The 19,222-nt window shown below is 41.8% G+C and overlaps 2 protein-coding genes across 3 annotated transcripts in view; one reads left to right on the top strand and one right to left on the bottom strand.

The window, feature by feature from the left end:
* Positions 1-14: 14 nt before the first annotated feature.
* Positions 15-12,752, bottom strand: LOC139663354 (nucleobindin-2-like). Of its 2 annotated transcripts, XM_071542001.1 has the most exons (14): positions 12,632-12,752; positions 11,798-11,857; positions 10,885-11,022; positions 10,355-10,462; positions 10,106-10,238; positions 9,305-9,408; positions 6,807-6,992; positions 6,051-6,141; positions 5,378-5,436; positions 5,180-5,272; positions 4,139-4,228; positions 2,933-3,103; positions 2,120-2,171; positions 15-1,471 (listed from the first exon to the last, which is right to left on the bottom strand). In XM_071542001.1, the coding sequence occupies exons 3-14, from the start codon at positions 11,020-11,022 to the stop codon at positions 1,350-1,352; spliced, it is 1,347 nt and encodes a 448-aa protein (XP_071398102.1). In that variant the 5' UTR covers positions 11,798-11,857; positions 12,632-12,752; the 3' UTR covers positions 15-1,349. The 2 variants fall into 2 exon arrangements, with proteins under 2 accessions (XP_071398102.1, XP_071398103.1); XM_071542002.1 differs by lacking the exons at positions 2,120-2,171; positions 12,632-12,752 and having other exon boundaries at positions 1,367-1,471; positions 11,798-11,906.
* A 39-nt stretch (positions 12,753-12,791) lies between these two features.
* pik3c2a (phosphatidylinositol-4-phosphate 3-kinase, catalytic subunit type 2 alpha) overlaps positions 12,792-19,222 on the top strand; it is a 58,649-nt gene continuing 52,218 nt past the window's right edge. Inside the window, exons 1-2 of the mRNA XM_071542000.1 lie at positions 12,792-12,844; positions 16,810-18,049. Coding sequence (XP_071398101.1) covers positions 16,892-18,049 — 1,158 coding nt within the window. The 5' untranslated portion in view covers positions 12,792-12,844; positions 16,810-16,891. The remainder of the gene's footprint in view (positions 12,845-16,809; positions 18,050-19,222) is intronic.

Here is a 19,222-nt window from a genome sequence, read left to right as displayed (position 1 = left end):
ACGTGCAAGCTCTTTCACTTTAATGTCCGCATTCAAACCTTGAACAACAGTGTGGGTTTGTTACACAGGAAGTCGGGAGGTGAGCAGATTGAACCGCTTTTCGAAAGGGACATAAGAAAATAAATAAAAACAACCAGCTTATTGAAAATAGATCAGTAGTTTAGCTTTGTATCCTCATCCCATCTCTAATCTGCTGTATGAATTTATAATGAACACATTTTTCAACAGATGGATATGATTCCTCTGTTGAGAATTTGCTTCAGCCTTTCTGTTTCCTATGAAGGAGAGGAGGCTGCTCAAACTGTCAGGATCAACTGCAGTTTAATTTGGGGTGATGTAAACTGTGGAGAATTAAATAGGTCGTCCATATTCCATCACATGAAAAATGTTTCACAATGCTTGGACACAAACTCACAAGCAAACAGACACACAAACACACGGTACATTCACAGCCACTTCAGAATCCATACAATCGTTACTCTAACACCAGCTAAATTATATTAAATTAAAACATTTAAATAATATAATATGTAAAATTGACTCTAGATATTCTTCAGTGTTCTTCAAATATCTGCTCCAAAGGCGGAAATAGCTAGACAATAAAAATATTACCATTATCTAACCTTCTGTCAAAATACAGAGGTAAAGATGAACACAATGGAAAGATGCAAAACAGTGGCTTTAAACCGAAGACTTATGAAACGATGAAACGATATTTTATGGATCCAGTATCTTTACTCTCATAAGTAAATGTGCCAAAACGCTATTACCACAACAAAAATTTAAGGACCTCTTCATTCATTAGCAAGCAGCATTACATAAACTGTAGAACGCTGCTGCTGACATTCATTTTTCTCAGAAGTCATCAGCTCTTTTTACCTGAACAAAATAAAAAATAATTTTCAAACAGTTTTCTCCGAGAGACAATATTACTGACAATAAACTACAGTGTTTACAAAACAAAACATTCACTTATCCGGCCAACAGCCCCCCCCCCCCAACTTACAAAGCACTTCCCATGGAGAACAGAGTCCTACTTGTGATAAAAGATCAAAATGGCAAAAACAAAGAGTGGATTGTCCATGGGACATTTGGACCAGCTCCACTTTTCAAGTCTTGTTTATGCAGCTGCTATGGCCGGCTATGAGAAGGGCATGATGGGAACTGGCACCAAATTTGAAGCCCCAGATCAGATTTTCTTATGTGCTCGAAGTGCTGCCTGTTTAGGTGTATTTTGGTCAAGTGTGTGTGTTTTTTTTTTTTTGACAGAAAGTGAGGAAAGTGGATTCATTGCAGGACAAACACACATGCACGCTCACTGGCATCCATACACACAGCTGTGCGGCCTGCTAAGAGTGCAGCGGTACCGGTACGTCTTGCTGCTGGTGACCGGAGGGCAGCGGCTGACTGTTTCCTGGTAGAACGGGCAGCTTTTCACCTGTAGGGGGCGATGCTACAGACGCTCCCGAATCTGCAACAGAGAGATCCATCAATCAAAATGCTTTATTCATACTTCAAGGGGCAGTTCAAGGCAAGTAAGTTCATAAACAAGACACCACAATATACAATCATTCCTACACATAAAGACTGGAAGAAAACAAGATATAAAATAGACATAAAATAAAGATATAAGAAAAAAAAAAATGGCTAGGCCACAATATAATAAATAGTGCTTTTCTCAGTGAAGTACAGCTGTGTGAGGGATCTCTATTTTTCCCCAATAATTTTAGAGATTCATAGTGTCAACAACATCCTGAATTACATCATCCTGAGATAAACATGAGCATTAAGGTGGTGCTTCAAGCTGCCGCTGGTTCAAATCCCAGACTAACTTGGATGAGATGGAACATGAGAAACTCTGCCCCTTCCCCCTCAGCAACCATTTCTGAGGAGCCATTGAGCAAGGACAATTGCCCACAGAAGAAGAAGACTGTGGTTGTATTTTGTAGTGAGCAGTTCCCTGGTGTGAATATGGTGCAATTGTGTGAATGTGAGGCAGATTGCTGCTGAAAAAGTGCTTATTGTGTGCTTAGTCAACTTTGCTTGGATAAATAAAGGCTGGAAAAAAAACAAACAAACGTTGAAATTGCAAAAATCATCATCGCAACTTAATACTAACCTTTGACCGCTTGTGGGTTTTGAGCTTTTATGTTTTCTATGTGTTCTACTGCCTGAGGAGAGAAATGAAGGATGGAAAATGTTAGAGCGTCACAAAATAAGTGAGAACCTCTACTCCAAGTTTCAGATGGAGACCGAAATAACACAGATTCAAGGGTGCGGCCCCTTTAAAGTGACACAACATTTCAGATGCACACATACTTGAACTCCAGTGTGTGTGAATCCTGTAAGCATTGTCACTTGGGACTAAACACTGCAGTGATACATCAGAATATATCATATCACATCTTGTCCACATTAAAGTCCTTTGTGTCGTCACAAAAATAAAAAATAATCTTGGTCATGCTTTGCTTTAGACTATTTGCACATTGCATCACAGATACTGCACAATAGCGAAACTAGATCTTTTATTTGTCAAACGGTGTGTTTTCAGGATATAGACAATGTTAAAATACATTTCCTCAGGTTACAGCCATTTCATGAATATTCATGAATGGCTGTGGCTCAACTGTGCTATTACAAGGAAGCACATGGTTTACACTCCAACAACATATGTGTCAATCATATATATCATGAATCATAAATGTTAAGGGTTTATTTATGGGCATGTGACTTTAAGATGAATGTGAATGTTAGCATTATTCTTTAAGTCTGTAACTATAACCGGCCCAGGCACTGCAGATGGATATTAACACTTTGCTAAATGGTGAAGGATGAAAGTTAAATTCTGAAGAAGGAGTTACAGACATAACTTCCCAATGTCCCTGACCTGTTACTTAAACAAGTAAATAAAATAATCTGTTTGTTGGCCTACCAGCTGCAGCTGCATCTTCTGTGCGTTGAGCTGCTCCTGCTGCCTCTCCAGCTCCTCCTTCTGTTTCTGCAGATCGCTCGCCTTCTCCTTGAGGTTGTTCTCCTCGTTGGCCAGATGCTCCTCAAACTGCTTCAGCTCCTCCTCGGTGTATAATGGGTTTTGGTCCAGAGTCTGCGGGAGGCAAGTGCATAAGATAAAAACAAGAGGACAGGACAATAATGATAACTAATAATAACTTTATTTGTATAGCACTTTTCTAAAACCAATGTTTACAAAGTGCTTTGCATACATAAAACCCAAAGAGACAGTGATGGAGAAGTACCACAATTAAATAAAATAAAGTTGAATAAAAAAGAATAAATAAAATACAACATTGAAATAAAAGGTAATACAAGAGATACACAGATACAACTAGAAAACAGAGATATACAACTAAAAACAGAATATTACATAAACGTGTGTGCCTAACCTCATGTATGCCCAGACAATACAAGTTGTCCCCTAAAGAGACTGTAATGAATAAGTAAAAAACACGTAATATAATGAGAAACACAATTGCAAAATTAAAAATAAAAGTATAAGGAGCAATTCACATTAAAGCCAGTCTATAAAAGTGTGTTTTTAGAAGGGATTTAAAAGATGAAACTGATATAGCTAGCTAGGATGAACAATAGGATGAATTTTTGATGATAGGACAAAAGGATCCAATTTTGGAATGACACTCTTTGACACACTTTGACATGCTGCAAAAAGTACTCCTTTTACTATTACCACTAGTTTGAGTATTAGTACAACTTTTATTATTTCACCAGCCAACTAGAGTTTTAGAACAGATTATGATCTCCAAATGATGGTTGGTTAACTTCCACAGTGGCTGGTAAATTACACTAAAATTTACCAGTGTTTGACTGGTGGCTACTGTTAGTTTCCCACCCTGTCTATTAGAATTACAAAGTTATTAATTCTTACAGTTTGATGACAGCAAAGGCAACCAAATATAAAAAAGTCAACTTGGCTAACATCAAGGCAGCCTAGCAGAATAGATGTTTACATTTGGTTCACCGAAAATGTTGCTTGGAAGGAGATGACGGAGAGAGGAATCAGTACCCAACTAGTGTTTTTTTTTTCCAGCTTTCCAACTTTCCAAGAGAAGCCAGACTTTTCTGTCTCCATCTATCAAAAATGTCCTTACATCCTGGCTCTTACCTCCCAGTCGTCTGTCTCCGTGAACCCCTTCTGCCTAGTGGCCACCATGAACTCATCCAATGACACCAGTCTGTCTTTATTGGTGTCCACCTGAACATCAAGACATGAAGCTGCTTTAATGACAAGGGGTCAGGGTGGCTGTCTCAACCCCTGCACACCCACAACACTCTACTAATGGAGTGACTACCATGCAATTTATTCTTACGCAGTGTTTTTGGCATAATCTTGCACTACTCTCAGTGTCTGCACAAGTCTTTGTACTCTACGGCACTTTAGTCTGTGTCTGTTCATCCATCAAACGTGACATTTCAAGTGATATCTCAGACACTACTGGTCTAATTTTGACAAAACTTGGAGGGATGATGCATCTTTCCACTGTGTTCCAGTATTACACTAATTGACTATAATTAATGTTCAACTATATATTACATCACCTTATTTTATATATACACATACTATACAAACATTACCCAATTCAGACTACATGTTGCACAACTACTGTTACTTTGCACATCTTATTTATGTGTTCATGTGGCTTTACCTCTATTTGTATGCTTTTCCTTTGCTTTTATTGTAAATATTTCATTGTAAGTGCATGTGCAGTGCATATGACAAATAAACTTGAACTTCTTCAACTCAAAATTGGTCTGATTTTGACAGCTTGGAGGGATGAATGAATTTACCACTGTGTCCTGGCATTTTAAGACATTACACTGATTGGCCTGATGGGGGCGCTATTATTAAAAGCTCAAAATTTCAAAGTTAAAAAAGACCATAATGGCTACAGCACCGGTTCCATTTTGATGAAAGTTGGAGGGAAGATGCATCTTGTTACTGATTGGACCAAGGGATGCCTGCATTATTTGTGGAGGACGTCATGTTTACGTAAAGATTTTGATTCAGTGACAACAGCACAAATCTGTTTTTATTGTACTAATCAAAACCATGCACGTGTATTTGTGTGTGAGTGTGTGTGTGTGTGTGTGCGTGTGTGTGTGTGTGTGCGCACGCCACGTCTGCTTTCTTACTCTAGTGTCTCACCTCATTCATAACATGCTCTCTCATGCGCAGCCTCTCCTCCTCCATCTCCATCATGTCGTCTTCCTCATGAGTGGGGTTATACACCTTTTCCAGCTTGAACACACACACACACACACACACACACACACAAGTTGAACCTCAAAGGCATCTTCATTAACATAGAATTGGGACACATGCAGGGCAGTTAGGCATAAATACCGATTTAGTGAAGAGAGCTTCAAGCTCGTTCTCATCAAAGTAACCATCTCCGTTGCTGTCTGCAACACAAAACAAACGTCTGGAATGAACACACTGCTTCATACATGCATAATTTGTCACACGCATAGCAGTTTGATGTTATGTCATTTGAGGCCATTGGTTGTGTAGAACAAGAGTTCCCTGTCTTTTTTATGCCAGGCCATCCATGTAAATAAGAAATAAAGTTAGAGTTAGAGTAAAGTTAGAGTTAAATAAAAAAACATAAATGTCACTCCCAAACAAATACATATTAGGCCCCAAGGATCCCCATTTGACAGGAATTTCTCCCTGGGACCCTCATCTGAGAAGCTAGATTTTAGAATTACCATTTGATGCTAGATTTAGAAAGGAATTGCAAAAGTGTTAATATTTTAGTTGGGGAGATAACAGTGGAGAGTGAAACCTCATTATAGTCATTCTTATAGATTATATTGTAGATTCATTGTAACGTTAATGAATGAAATAATAATTAACTTCCTTTAATTTTGCTGACAACCCCCTAGGGCCCAACTTTGGACCCAACTGGCTTTCCCCTTTCCCTTTTCCAGAAAGGTCAGAGGTCAGAGGTCAGCACTGGGGATTGAACCTGGGACCCCCAGGACTCTCTAACCACTAATATGGCCTCTGTGGTTACCATGCAGTTTGAAGAAGGTCCTGGGATCAAAGTCATCCGGGTCCAAACCGTCTGACTCCTCCCACACCTCCTTCAGCTGGTCCTGACTGCCCTGCACACACACACACACACACACACACACACACACACACACACACACACACACACACAAACACGGTTGGTGTCAATTCACTTTCAATTCCATAATCTCACAATTTCCTTGGGAAGTTCCTTCAAAATTCAAATCATCTTCTCCTTTCTTCTTCTTGTATTTTAATAGCAGTTGGCATCCGTACGATGCAGCATTACCGCCATCTACTGTCATGTCCTTTTACTGTGCTTACTGTACAACCTGCACCCTCTCAAAAAGTCAAATATGATCCAACATCTTCCATCTTCAGCTAATTTCAAGATTCCTTTAACTGTAAATTGCTGCTTTCCAACCTCTGACATTCTAATCTCCATTATTTCCCTCCAACATCTAAATAAAATGAGCTAAAATTACTGCTCTTGTGTACAATGCTACAAAACAATACTATGTAATAATATGTCTCTTGTTGAACCCAATACCTAGAATTCATATACTTGCAAGGGAAGGCTACCATATTCTATTAAACATAACAATAACTGAGAATGAATACTCTATCTTTAGCAAATGAGTTGCAATTGCTCTATTAACATGTTTTAATGAACTGAATTGAAAGCTAATGAAACCCAGTCCAGTGCCTATCCAAAACTGCTGATATGAAACCAGCTTGGCGACAGCAGGCGTCTTACAGGGTGGTGGACTTTGGGGTGTTCGGCGTGTTTCTTCTTCATCTCCTCATAGTGCGCCTCCTCTTTCTTGCGGTGCTCCTCATCCATGGTCTTCAGCCGCTCCCTCCGCTCATGCTCCTTCATCATCTCGTACTTCTTGAACTCCTCGTGCCGCTCCTTGTCAAAGTTCTCCAGGTCGCTGCTGGCCTTCAACCCACGGCCGACGGACAGAGAGAGAAAATGAAGGTAAAAACAAAGTTAGAATGGAGAGTTCAGACTGTTCAGATTGTGCAGCTGAAATTCATACAACTGGTTTTCTGGGATTGTTTGATCCTGCAAAGGGTGCAGTCAGATTTGTCCCCAAAAAGCAGGAACCCACCCATCTTGCACCCTGGAGAGGTTAAAGCAATCTGTACTGCTCTGCTGAATGAATTTCAATTCACAGCTGTCCCAGGAGAGATGGGATAATATGATACTGCAACAACATGCTCTTTATGGTTAGTTCAGGCAGTGCAAAGTGGATGGATCAGAGCCTGTATATGCTTAACGTGTCTTATGGATACTGATCAGATACTACTATACCTCTATTCTGCCCTACAAAGCCAAACAGCAGTAACTGTCTGGGTAATGTAATGGAAAATGACCACAAATTGTTTCTCCTGTCCCAACAAGAGAATAGTTGGTAGAGAAGTGGATCAAACCTTTGTTGAAAAGAAATCGAAACCGTGCTGTTTGCCTTTCTAGGACAGTGTGATTCATTTGGAATGTGATCTGACCAGTGATGCTGGATCAGTGCTTTCAGTCCTTGGATCTCATGAAGGCGCACCCAGGTGATTTAAGATGGCTGCCGTCTAGACTGTCATCGTTTTGGTCTTCCCAACACACATGCATCCCCCTCAACTGACAAAAACAGATGTTGACAATTGACGTTCTTTATGGTTTTGAAGAACATAATGACGTCAAAGTGGAAGGCTGCCATCTTTAGGCCCCTGGTCTATAACTGGTGATCAGTTTTAATCAGCTTTGAGTCCCATAACATTGCCTTGGGATGGTTCTGATTAGAACATACAGGTAATTCTTTATTCTAAAGTCCCGCAGGAATTTACCTGGTGCACAGAATATGACATTGTTATAGTTGTTATAATTGTTATAGTTTTCTGATGTTAAGCTTAAAATGAGAATCTCACAGACAAAGCACACAAGTATTTAGCAGCATATTTCCATGTCACCAAGCAATTCCAAGGCACTGCTGATAAATGGACTGTAGAATAAAGCCTTAACAAACCCAAAATAGTGTCAATATTGACATGCACTCCTAAAACCAGAGAGACATGCAAACACTGGTTGTGCAAGGATGATCATTCCACCGTTGAGCAGACATCGCTGTTGTGTTTTTTTTTCCAGTTTAGTTCACAGGCAATCTCCTGCACATGTAGCTCTGTCAAAACTGACTGGGAATTTACCTCAGACAAGCCAGCCTTCTCCAACAAAGGACAAAAAGCTGTGAATGCTTCAATGCCTCCATGTAATTACATCTAAAAGCGAAAAAGTCCAGACTGGTTAATAATGCTGACATGAGAGCCAGCAGAAATCACAACAACGAGTCAGGAAACAGGAGCATCTCAGCTGTGAACGGTCTTCTCTTTCTGACACCTGTAATTCTCTATAGGCTACTTGGTTCTAATTATAGCAATAATACCAGACAGGGTGTTCTTTACTGTGATTATAGAGTATGCATAGGGACAGTAAAACATGTCTTCAAGAGCCTTCAATCACCTTTTATAATGGTTACCAATGCATATGTACTTTTCTCCATAAAAGTGTAAAAACATAAGACAAAAAACAGGGGGAAAAAATAGAACGATTTTTCTCCGGACTCCATTTTTTATTTTTTTGCAGACTTAACTTTCTTCTTTGTGAATTAGTTAATTATGTGACAATAATGCAAAATATATATTTGTAAAACTCTACCAAATATCTACAGTAATCTACAATAACTGAGCATCAGATGTTGCACCATATCAGGCTACCTTGTATATACGTGGCATGTTGTGGACAAACGTTCAGCCATGCGTGCTATTTGAACAGTTAATGTGCCTTGAAGCCAGAACACCTCCGGTTATTTATCTTCTCAAACCAGTCATCTAAAAAAAAAAAACCTGTCTCTCAGTTTTTCACGTACAATTTTTGGTAATAATGGGAACCAGGGATAATTTTGGTTCTGGGACCAGCGTTTGCTCTTGGTTTCAATCCCAAAATTTTGAGATGGCTCTTATACGTTATGTCATGATATACAGTCAGTGTGTACTTAGTATTTGTTTGACTTGGAAAAACAAAATGGCCACATGATGAATTTTCACTGTTATCATTGTCATCCTTTGTAGAAGTGAGGATCCACTGCTGCTGCTCAACAAATCTAAGAGACCCTGGTTCTTTAACACATCTGATCCACTAAAGTAAAGATCTATTTGATGAACAGTAGATAATGTCCTAGCGTTTTATCATTAAACAGCCCATACCGACTTGATGAGGCGGTCCAGGTCCTCCACCTCGAAGGTGTGCGGGTTTGTGTGGTTGAGGTGCTCAAACTGTTTCAGCAGGACCTGGTGGTCCAATGTCATGCCTGCAAGGAGGGGAATGACGGAAAGTGTTACTCAGCTGTGTAGCGGTAAAAGGAACATGAAAGAAGATGTAGATGTCTTTTGGCATCTTAGATAAAATCCACTAAAAATTTGCTGACTGGTTGTGTCATTTACTAAGTAACAAACAGCTCATGAGTGCTTTGATGCAAGATTGACACACAGCCAAGGACGAGTGCTGCAACTTTGTTGACTTTGAGTTCAACTCAAATTTACTTTGGCAAAGGAAAAATTTGGTATTCCTGAGCATGTGAGTGAGGGATTTCCATGTGTGTATTTAGTTTTTCCTCCATCTCCCTGAATGTTTCTACACACCCTGTTCAACTTGCACCACCATCTTACACAATGTCTCTGACGTTTCTGTTTTCATCCTTAAAAAGTGATGCATAAATGTTGTATTATGGCATTTAAATAAATCTAATTTGATCTTCCCTCCAACAGACACGCAGCATGAAGGCAGTTCTGCTCTCCAGTCTAAATGCACACAGCCACTGTCTGTTGAAATTGGCGGTGAATTGCATCATGTTCCTGTGTCCAAGAGCCACTTCCTTAATCTGACAATGTCATCACCCAACTTTAACCACCCAAAATGTCTTGTGCAACTTCAACAAGCACTAGTTTGTCAGTGACACGTCAACAACATCTCTGCAGACATGCTGATGGCCAGTCCGGGTTTCATACCGTTCCCTCCCTGGATGTCTTGTTTGGCCTTGATGAGCATCCGCAGCCTGCTCAGCTCCTGCCTCTTCAGCTCGTCCAGTTTGGTCCGCACATGGTGGCTGACAAAGTCCAGCTCTTTGGAAAGCTTTCCTTTCTGCAAGCAGACAAACAACATCCCAATTCAGTACAAAGTGTTCAAGTCAACGACAGGCTTTTGTGAAAACAGCTAGATATGACGGGCTGTTGAGCTAGTATGCAGCTGTAGCTGACCTTGATGTCTTCCATGTTGGCGTTGTGGAGCTTGTCTCTGAAGTAGGTGTCTTTCTCCAGGAAGTCAACGACTTCCCTGAGGTAGCGGTCATAGTGCAGTCCAGTGTCCTGAAGCACAAAACCAAAGTACACATCACTGTGAGCTGTCAGCAAAGAGAGGAAGACATTTTATATTTAACCTAATCATATCCGGCCTGGCCTTTTGGGTGGCTTCCACTTTCTAATGAATGGTGACTTCTGATTCAACATGGTAGCACTCTGACTTTTTTCCTCTTCTTATAATCTTCTCATCCTCAATGAGAAACATTTCATTTGCTGTTCAATCTTGCGCCAAAGATCTAAGTATGTCTGCTGTCTATGTGAAACAGACCAGCCCTGTCTGAGACACTGTAAGCCTAAACATATCCCTTATTTAGATGACTGGGAGGTGTCTGGTGTAATTAGCTACAAGACCCAAGTTTGAATATGAAACCCTTGATGTAACTGGCAAATGCATGCATTGTATGACACTATCCCCCCCCCCAACTCACAGTACTCTGCGGCGGCTCCAGTTTCTCCTCTGGAACAGCCACTTTGGGCTTGTCCAGGCTGATCGGCACCGACTGGACACACAGCCACAGGCTCAGCAGAGCCAGCACACAGCGGCCCGAGGCTTTACCCCTCCACATCTGGGCCGAAAAACAAAGGAAGAAACACTAAACCAACAGTTTTATGGGGTTACAGAAACTATTCGTTAAAACCAGAAAATGCTGCAAAAACAGTGTGCAACTTTTCATGAATGAAACTGGGACCCAGACCCGAGCTTGTATGCACATGTTTACAGCTGAAACAGTTCTCATGACCTAAGTGTCCACTGTTTGTCCAATACAGCGTGCGTGGGTGTTTTATCTTTGCTACAAACAACACCCTCCATTTCCCATAGCTTGCAACAAGGTTACGCAAATTAACCTTAATCTCAAAAGCAAGCTCTCCGCCACAAGTTCAGGACTGTGCAACACATGTGTTTGTTGGATAACGCCACCCACAGCATGCTGGTTTTAAAAGCATTCCTCTCCCAGGTCTGTCATACATGAAAAACTGTTGTCAGTCACATCCATGGGAAACTACATATCAAAGTTATCATTTAAAGCCCAGTTTGTTTCATTACTAACTTAGTGAGGATGGCAACAATTTCAAGTTTCAAAGACCTGGGAGATGAAGTTCAAACTGTTGTCAGTCTGTAAATCACAAAGTCTAAATATCACAGTTGTCATTTAAAGCCCAGTTTGTTTCATCACTAATTTAGTGAGGATGGCCACTTTCTCATTCATAAATATGGAGTGACTGTGTCAGGTGGAAAGCAGGATAAATGTCTGACTTGAACTGGAAAAGCTGCTAAAGAAAGCCTTTAGCACATAAATTACTATCACTAATATAACACAATTCAAGTAATTTAACACTCACTTCTATCTCCTCTTTTTCCTCTTCTCGTAGCTTTGGGAGCGTTTAGTAATCCACCAAGTGCTGGAGAGAGACTAGAGCTTGTTTACAGCTGTCATGTACCAATACCAATACAAACCTCCAATGGCCACAACCTACAGCAAAGATTGTATTTACCATGGCAACGCCCCGCCCCCAGCCTCCCTTATTGGGTAGAAAAAGTCTACTTTGGCTGTAAAATAGTCGCGTTGGCAGATGATTGGTCGCCCGACCTGTCAGTCACAGTGTATCCTCCAGACTGTGGCTTAAAGGTGCGTTGAGACAAACTGTACGTGGCGTTTACAAACCTGAGTGTGACCCGAGGAGGGCGGAGTTAGTGTTTGATGTATGGAGTCATGAAGCGCAACACAAATTATTCATAGCCTGAAAATGGCTTACAGTAACCTGAAATGTCACACAGGGAGGAAGCAAATACAAAGGCCAATTGCACTTACAGGGAAAATAGAAAGCATTTTAATGGAGTAAACGTATTTGTTTGACACAATAGATATTTTATTTTCTTGGTATTTGGATAAAATCAAACGGCAAATCTAATTCCCCTGCGAATTAAGGCACACCTTGTCACATTGAAAACTGGCACACAGAGGAAAAAACGATAACACAACAATAGTATACAATTCCCACGTTTCAAACTGTAGGAAAATTGGTCCAAAAATTAGTTTGTACATGTAGTTTACATTCATTCAAATTATATTTTGGACACTGGAAATACTATGCGGTGTTGACAACTTATATCTGCAAGTGCGCTTCTCTCAAAATACATTTTAAATGAATGCAATGAATGAAATGAATGTTTACCCTGCACTGACACTGGCTCCTGGTACCCACACGGTGGCACTGCTTTCCCATTTTACCTTTAGCCAAGGATCCAACTGAGCAGAAACACTGTCCGACTACATCCAACTACGTCCAACCCACCTCAACAGGAACTGACGTCCCTTCTGTGCAAGTGGATGGAAAAAAAAATTGCAGCTGCAGGAAAAATGGCTACAAACACCGCACCGCTAAAAGGTGAGAAATTAACCTTTTTACAGTAAATGTCTGTATGTAAAAGTTGTAGCCTGTAGTTACTTACAGCCAGTTGTTGTAGTTCTGTATTATTATTATTTCCCGCATGACAAAACCTGGATTTCTTCCTTGTTGTGGCTTGACTTAGTTGGCTGATCAGATCACTGGCTGAGTACTTTAAATTATTGAATCAGTGCTCAAAGTGCGGAACAGTCATGCAAGTTTACACCATTTGTCGTTTTTTTAACTAAATTCAGTCCGTCGTATGTGATTCTGAGCGGTAAATTTGCCTCTTTCCTTTCTGTTTGGCTTAGGTTTAGCAGTTCAATAGCAAGCTGCCAACAAAGTAAAACTTAAGACAAGTTCCAACTGCCATCACAAGTATCAAGAAGTGTCATCTGATCGAGCTAGCCAGCTAAGTTAGCTAGGTTATTATTTTTTTAGGACCATTGTTTTATCTTAATTCACGAACTAGCCAGCTAAGATTACGACTTGTACAGTGTGAAAGAAGATATCCGTTGCTTACAGATAAGAAGCCACACATCACACTTTCTGAGTCGTTTTGAGTCAGCTGAGCATCAGCCGACAGGTGACATAGATAGACGTTAGCTAGCTAGCTGTAAATCTCAGTTGTATACAAACAGGATAATCGGTTAGGTTTTGAAAGCCTGTTCAAGAAACGCAGCTCAGTTTCACAATATTTAGCGTTGTAGATCTGTGTACATGGGTTGTATTAGTCACACGGGATTGGAACAGTCTCGTTGTTATTCTCTACTGTGTATTTTTATTGAACGTCTTCCAAACAATAGTTTAGCACTACCATGCGAATTAGCAATGCCTTTTCCCCCATTTTGTCAAGTGAATTGCAGTGTTTTCCCCAAATACTTTTAGCAAAAGTCTTGGTACTTGGCTCATACAAATGCATAGATGAATATAATAGTCTGAATATCGACTTAAGTTGGAACTGCTTGAACCCATTAAAGTAAGTCTAGCTAAAAGTTAGCTGTCAGTCTTCTTTAGATGCTGCTGACTGCTGCATTTGTACAGTTTGTGCAGGATAACTGGAGAAGCAAGTCTAACGGACATGCAGCTCTGAACACAACAGCACTGCAAGTTAACGGGAAAAGTGTGTGTTTCTGTGTACATGTGTGATTGCATGTGTCTATGCTCATGACCACAGATGGGCTCACTTGTTGATGTGATTCTGTTTGAACCAACAGTTCAGAGAATTAGTCAACAGTTTAGAGAATTAGTCAATTAGTCTCTGCCTCACAGTCCAAAAGATATGGTTAACTCGGATGCTTTATCACTTTGCAGGAGTTTGTAAATGCAAAAGCCAGATTCAGTATTTGGCACAATAAACCATGATTTCACTGAGATATGAGTTACTTTACTTTGCTTTGGGACACTGGCCTTGGCGGACGACATTTGGGATTCTGCAGCTAACATCTGTGTATCCCCCCCCCTCCAGTGACGGTAAAAGGCCTTGTCAGAATGTTTGTTTTGGTTTCTTTTTATAGACTTAATGTTCTGCACAGGCCAGGCTTAGTGATAGACAGTCCAGCAGAGAAGGAAGCTGTGTTTCTGTATTTTTTTCCTTACCAGATGACCACAGAATATATCTTATAAATCTATAAACTTGGTTACTTATTTTCCATTTTAAAGACATCGTTTTGCACTTTGATCAGCTGCGAAGTGGCTTGTTAACATCCGCATACTCACTGACAACAAGACTCCCACTCAGTCCACTTGGTCTCATTACACCAAATCCCAAATTTAAAAAAACACACGACTGGTTTTTCCTCAATCTATCAAGCAAATGATCTGGGAGAGGTCGACTCCCAAAGTCTTGTTTGTTATTGTGACCTCTGCATCCTTAAATCGCTCTGCTTAAGCAAACATTTCCACTGGAGACCTGTGGTAGCTCAAGTATCATTTGAATACTTCTGAATACTTAAAGAGTATAGACTGTCATGCTCAAATCTGTATTAAAGTCTTAAAGGACCTGGGACCCTCCATGGTGCAGTGGAGCAGAGTTTGGACTTGTTATCTTTGTAGTTGACTTTTCTCCCTAAGTGGGTTTTTCCTCATTTGTAAGCATCCTGTTGCCTTATATGGACTCACATGGCTATCTTGAATCAGGACCAATTGTGCCATGCATTGGTTTTGGTTATTTTGGTGTAGCTTTAGTCCTCTTCAATTTCCTGGGTTAAAATAGCATAGGTTGATCCTCTTACATATCTCCCCTCTTCCTTCAACTGGAATTACGTTGGATAGATCTGTATAATCTTCTCCTCTTATACCTTATCCAGAGTGACTTAAAATGAGCAAGCAGGTGCAGTTCAGTGTCTGGCTCGATGGCACGTAGACTGTGATGGTTGTTAGGAGGATCTAACCTGTTACCTTCTGGTTATGGGAGGGTCACTCTAGGCAACATTCTGTCATGCATACTGGTCATTTGCACTGTGAATATCATATTATACAGGTAAGCTACTTTAGACATCGGTGCCTGCTGCGGTGCAGTAGGCACCAAAAGGCGATGACCTTTTCTTCTTATGCATTCAAAGTTTCCCTTAGCTGGGTTCTTGGCAGAGTTTGGCACTAAACACTCCTCAAATGTTTAATGAATGCTGCCACATTGTCATTGCCTGCTGGAGCCTTGGTCCAAGAGCTGATATTAGCACAGCTGATAAGACAGTCTTGGGCCATGGTGCTAACATAATGCTAACAGAGAGAGAGAAAGCGAGAGAGAGAAAGAGCCGTCTGGCTGCCTAGCATGCCAAATTCCTCAGCTGCACAATAGTGCTAGGCTAGCCTGAGCCCCGGTACAGCCAGCCTTCTCCACCACAATGGGAGGGGAGGCTCAGGAGGCCGGTGACGCCTGGGGGGAGAGGGGGAACTCACTCAACCCTGGGGTTGTGATCGTTCGATGAATGGTTGCTTTGAGAAAGCGCTGTGTCATTTGAGGATCACAAAACACTCTTTGCAGCAATGTTTTTCTCATGTCATGGACTTGGGCTAATTTTGTCTCCTTCCTGTTGTAGGTTAATGTTTAAAATAGTGACGATTGTCAAGACTGGAACTTTGCAAGATGCTCTTGTCTAGCAATAGCCCAATCTTGTGCATGCACATTATCACACTGATTTGATAAGTTTACTGCATGTTAATAAGTGGTTTGTGTCATATGTCATCTTCTTGTTATAAATTACATCTTGCCCACTTGTTTGATTTTTAGGAAGGGCCGGTGGCAGCCCCAGGCTGCTTGGTTAAACAATTGCCATGTGTCAGTTTTCAAGGTCAACAACATACAGTAGGCTAACAGTCAGTGGAAAGCTTGCTGTGAATGAGTGAATCAATTTAAATGTCATGAACGTTCTGGTAATGTAGACTGTATTGGTTACATGACCTGATTGTTGCCCTTGACTCCAAACCAATGAAAGTAATTATTGGCTGTCCATATATAACAAATGGCAGCCAATCAATAAGCAATCAAAACCTGTTTAGAGCAACAAATACTGAAAGAATATTTAGATGTAGAACTCCAATGTAACTGACAAGGCTAACCCTTGTGACATCCAGGCGCACTAAAGGCACACTCGGGCAAGTCTGTCAATTGTGTAAGAGGGTATCATGGCTTTCCACGCCAGTGTTTCTCAGGTAGCCTAGCTGTAGTGTTAGCCCCCCCCCCCCCATCTCATTGTTGGCTGTAATTTGTTGAACAATGTCAGGATTTAAGTAGAACAAGTGCAACAAGCTCTCCATTTTCATGTCATGTGTGGATAATGCTTATAGATTTTGGGTCACTTCGGAAATAGCCTACATTCTTTAATCGAACACTGCCAGGCCAACCTAGACATAGGCCTATTTCCTTAGGTTTATGCTGTCTGGTTTGACATTTTCAATACGATTTTTGATTCCTGTCTGAACCACTAAATGCTGTGTTAACACATTTTTCCCTGCTCTTGCAGGTGTTTAAAGCTTTGTTCTCCAACCCGTTCAGCCACACTGACTTTGAAGCAGTTACACTCATGGCACCTTTGAGTTGACACAATGGCCCAGATATCTAGTGGTAATGGATTCAAGCTGGATGTCCCCCAGCCTAGGGGGGTTGTGGGTAAAGAAGAAGCCCTCCGCATGGAGGAAGAGGCTTTAGCAAAATTGCAAAAGGAGAAGAGACACACTCCTTCAGCTTCAACGTCCTCATCTTCCTCTGCATCATCCTCATCCTCCACAAAACCAAAACCATCTGCATCTACCACTACTGCTCCTCGACCTTCACCCTCTACTAGTAGACCAGAAAAGGACCTCATCGTCTTCCCAGAGACCAAGAAGCAGGCGGAGAAGGACAAGTTCAGGGATATCGATGTGGCCAAACTGACTGATGAGGAACTTGAAGAGCTCCTACTGGATGATAACTTTGGGGCCAACAACAAAGCGTCCCGCCCCTCCCTGCTGGGGTTTGACTTCAGCGCCTCCTACCCCGGTGGTCTTGCCTGTAGCCCCTCACCCTTCCAGAGCAGCCAGTGGACACCTGTTCTGTCCACCCCCTCTAGCTCCAGTGTGTCCACTCCCAGCCATCAGCCCCTCCCCATGTTTCCCTCTGCTCCGTTCCCCAAACCAGGCACCTTTCAGAATGGCTTCACCCCAGCCATGTCGCCCTTCATGGCCCTGCCTTCCCAGCAGCCTTCCTTCATGGCCTTCCCCCCTATCCAGTCTGCTGCTCCCATGGTCTTCCAGCAGCCTGCCGTCGACCCGGAGATGGCCAAAATCTTCGACAAGATCGCCAGCACCTGGGAATACACAAAGAACGGTAGGTCAGCCAGCACTGACGTGGATTCGGCACCAGCCAGCACGGTTTCTCTGGCACCCAACCCTCCACCCCAGCAGCCAGCAGTGGCAGAACCTTCTAGCATCAGCCGCTTTGAGTGGCTGGATCTGGACCCACTTACCAAGCGCAAAGCTGAGAGTGAGGAAGCTTCCCTGGCACCAGGGGGAGCTGTGACAGTAGCAGGAGTGCCTGCAGGGGACCCTTGGGATGCAGTGCTTGAGACTGAAGGGAACAGTAGCAACAATAGCCCCCCATCGGAGGCGAAAGCATCACTGTCAGTTCGCTCACACCCCAGGAGGGCGTCAGCGGGGGCAGCTGTCACTAGGAGCCACTCTCTCAACATCCCAGGGACCTCCTCCCAGCACAAGCCAAACAATCAGGTAGGATCGCTGTTACATTAAAATGCTGAAGCTTTTCCAACCTGTTTTTTTATTCAGGGAAAGTCTGCTGCACATCCTTGCTCTTTTCCACCAATGTCCTGCTTCACATTCACGCAATTCCACACATGCATATCTAATAGCTGCCCAGTACAAGTAGAGTCTTTTACTGTCAGCCACTGAGCAGCTCAACTGGTGTGCAGTGGGATGCCTTGCTCAAGGACTCCTCAACAGTAGTTGTTGAGGGAAGGGACAGCGCTACTCATTCATCATTCCCACCCACATTTTTGAACTGGCGACCTCCGTTCACAAGCCCACTTCTCTAGCCATTAGGCTACTGCTGCCCCGAAAGTTCATTTACTCACATGCAGACTAAACCAAATACAACCACAGCTCAGATAAGCGAATGTGAGTGATGTTTAGTCAGAACAGATGATCATGGATTTTCTTGTTCTGCCAAAACACCCATCAAAGCTTTGCTTACAACTATGTCCATACTCCACATACATTCACCAGCTCTAGCAAAACATCCTTTTGACTCTTGTTCCCTGTAATTACAATTTTCACTGTGGTTAGGTACCCACTGTTTGACCCCACAATTTCCACTCAACCTCATTTTGTGATAAATTTTGTCTTGGAAGAGAGAAAGATTATTTCTTGTGATGAATATTCAGAACATTCATTTGGGACAGAGCTGTGGGCAAGTGGCACGGCATACTGTTTTGCCCCCTCATCTTTTTCCCTAAAACTAAACTACCATCTGTCATTTGGGTTGTATGGTTGGTAGCTCTGAGTCGAGGTGAAGTCAAAGACAGTACTTTTCAATATACAGCAATATGGCAGTACTTAGGCCTACTAGCCCAGAGCCTAACATGAAATCGTCACCGTCGTTTTCCTTTTTACTTACTTACTCTGCAGTTGTCAGATTAACCAGAAGTTGTCAATTTCCTTTCCAGAAAATGAATGAGTAAGGCCTGGACAGGCAGTTCTGTTGAACATTGTGAGCGTCTTTTTTTTTTCTTAGTTCTCAAAAAGCCCCTTCCTGTTCTCATTGTGTTTCTCTGTGTCAGGACAGAACAATTGACCACTGTGGTATGTTTCTCACACCAGGGTGATAATTAACCTTACAGCACTGTACAAGGCTCTTATTTCCAGGGTTCGCCATAGTTGTGGAAA

Source organism: Centroberyx affinis, unplaced genomic scaffold (genome assembly GCF_046629955.1).
Source record: "Centroberyx affinis isolate AG114_WGS23_722 - 3 ecotype Tasmania unplaced genomic scaffold, CSIRO-AGI_Caff_v1 ptg003986l_1, whole genome shotgun sequence".
In the NCBI taxonomy this organism is placed as follows: domain Eukaryota; kingdom Metazoa; phylum Chordata; class Actinopteri; order Beryciformes; family Berycidae; genus Centroberyx; species Centroberyx affinis.
Note: the sequence above shows the minus strand (reverse complement) of the source record. Positions and strands in the feature narration are given on the sequence as shown.

Excerpts from the sequence above, each read along its gene's own strand:
- LOC139663354 (XM_071542001.1), bottom strand. The coding sequence starts at position 11,022 with ATGTGGAGGGGTAAAGCCTCGGGCCGCTGTGTGCTGGCTCTGCTGAGC. Across the intron at positions 10,239-10,354 it reads CCAACATGGAAGACATCAAG|AAAGGAAAGCTTTCCAAAGA; the intron begins GTCAGCTACAGC and ends GTCTGCTTGCAG. Across the intron at positions 5,273-5,377 it reads AAGCTCTCTTCACTAAATCG|CTGGAAAAGGTGTATAACCC; the intron begins GTATTTATGCCT and ends TGTGTGTTCAAG.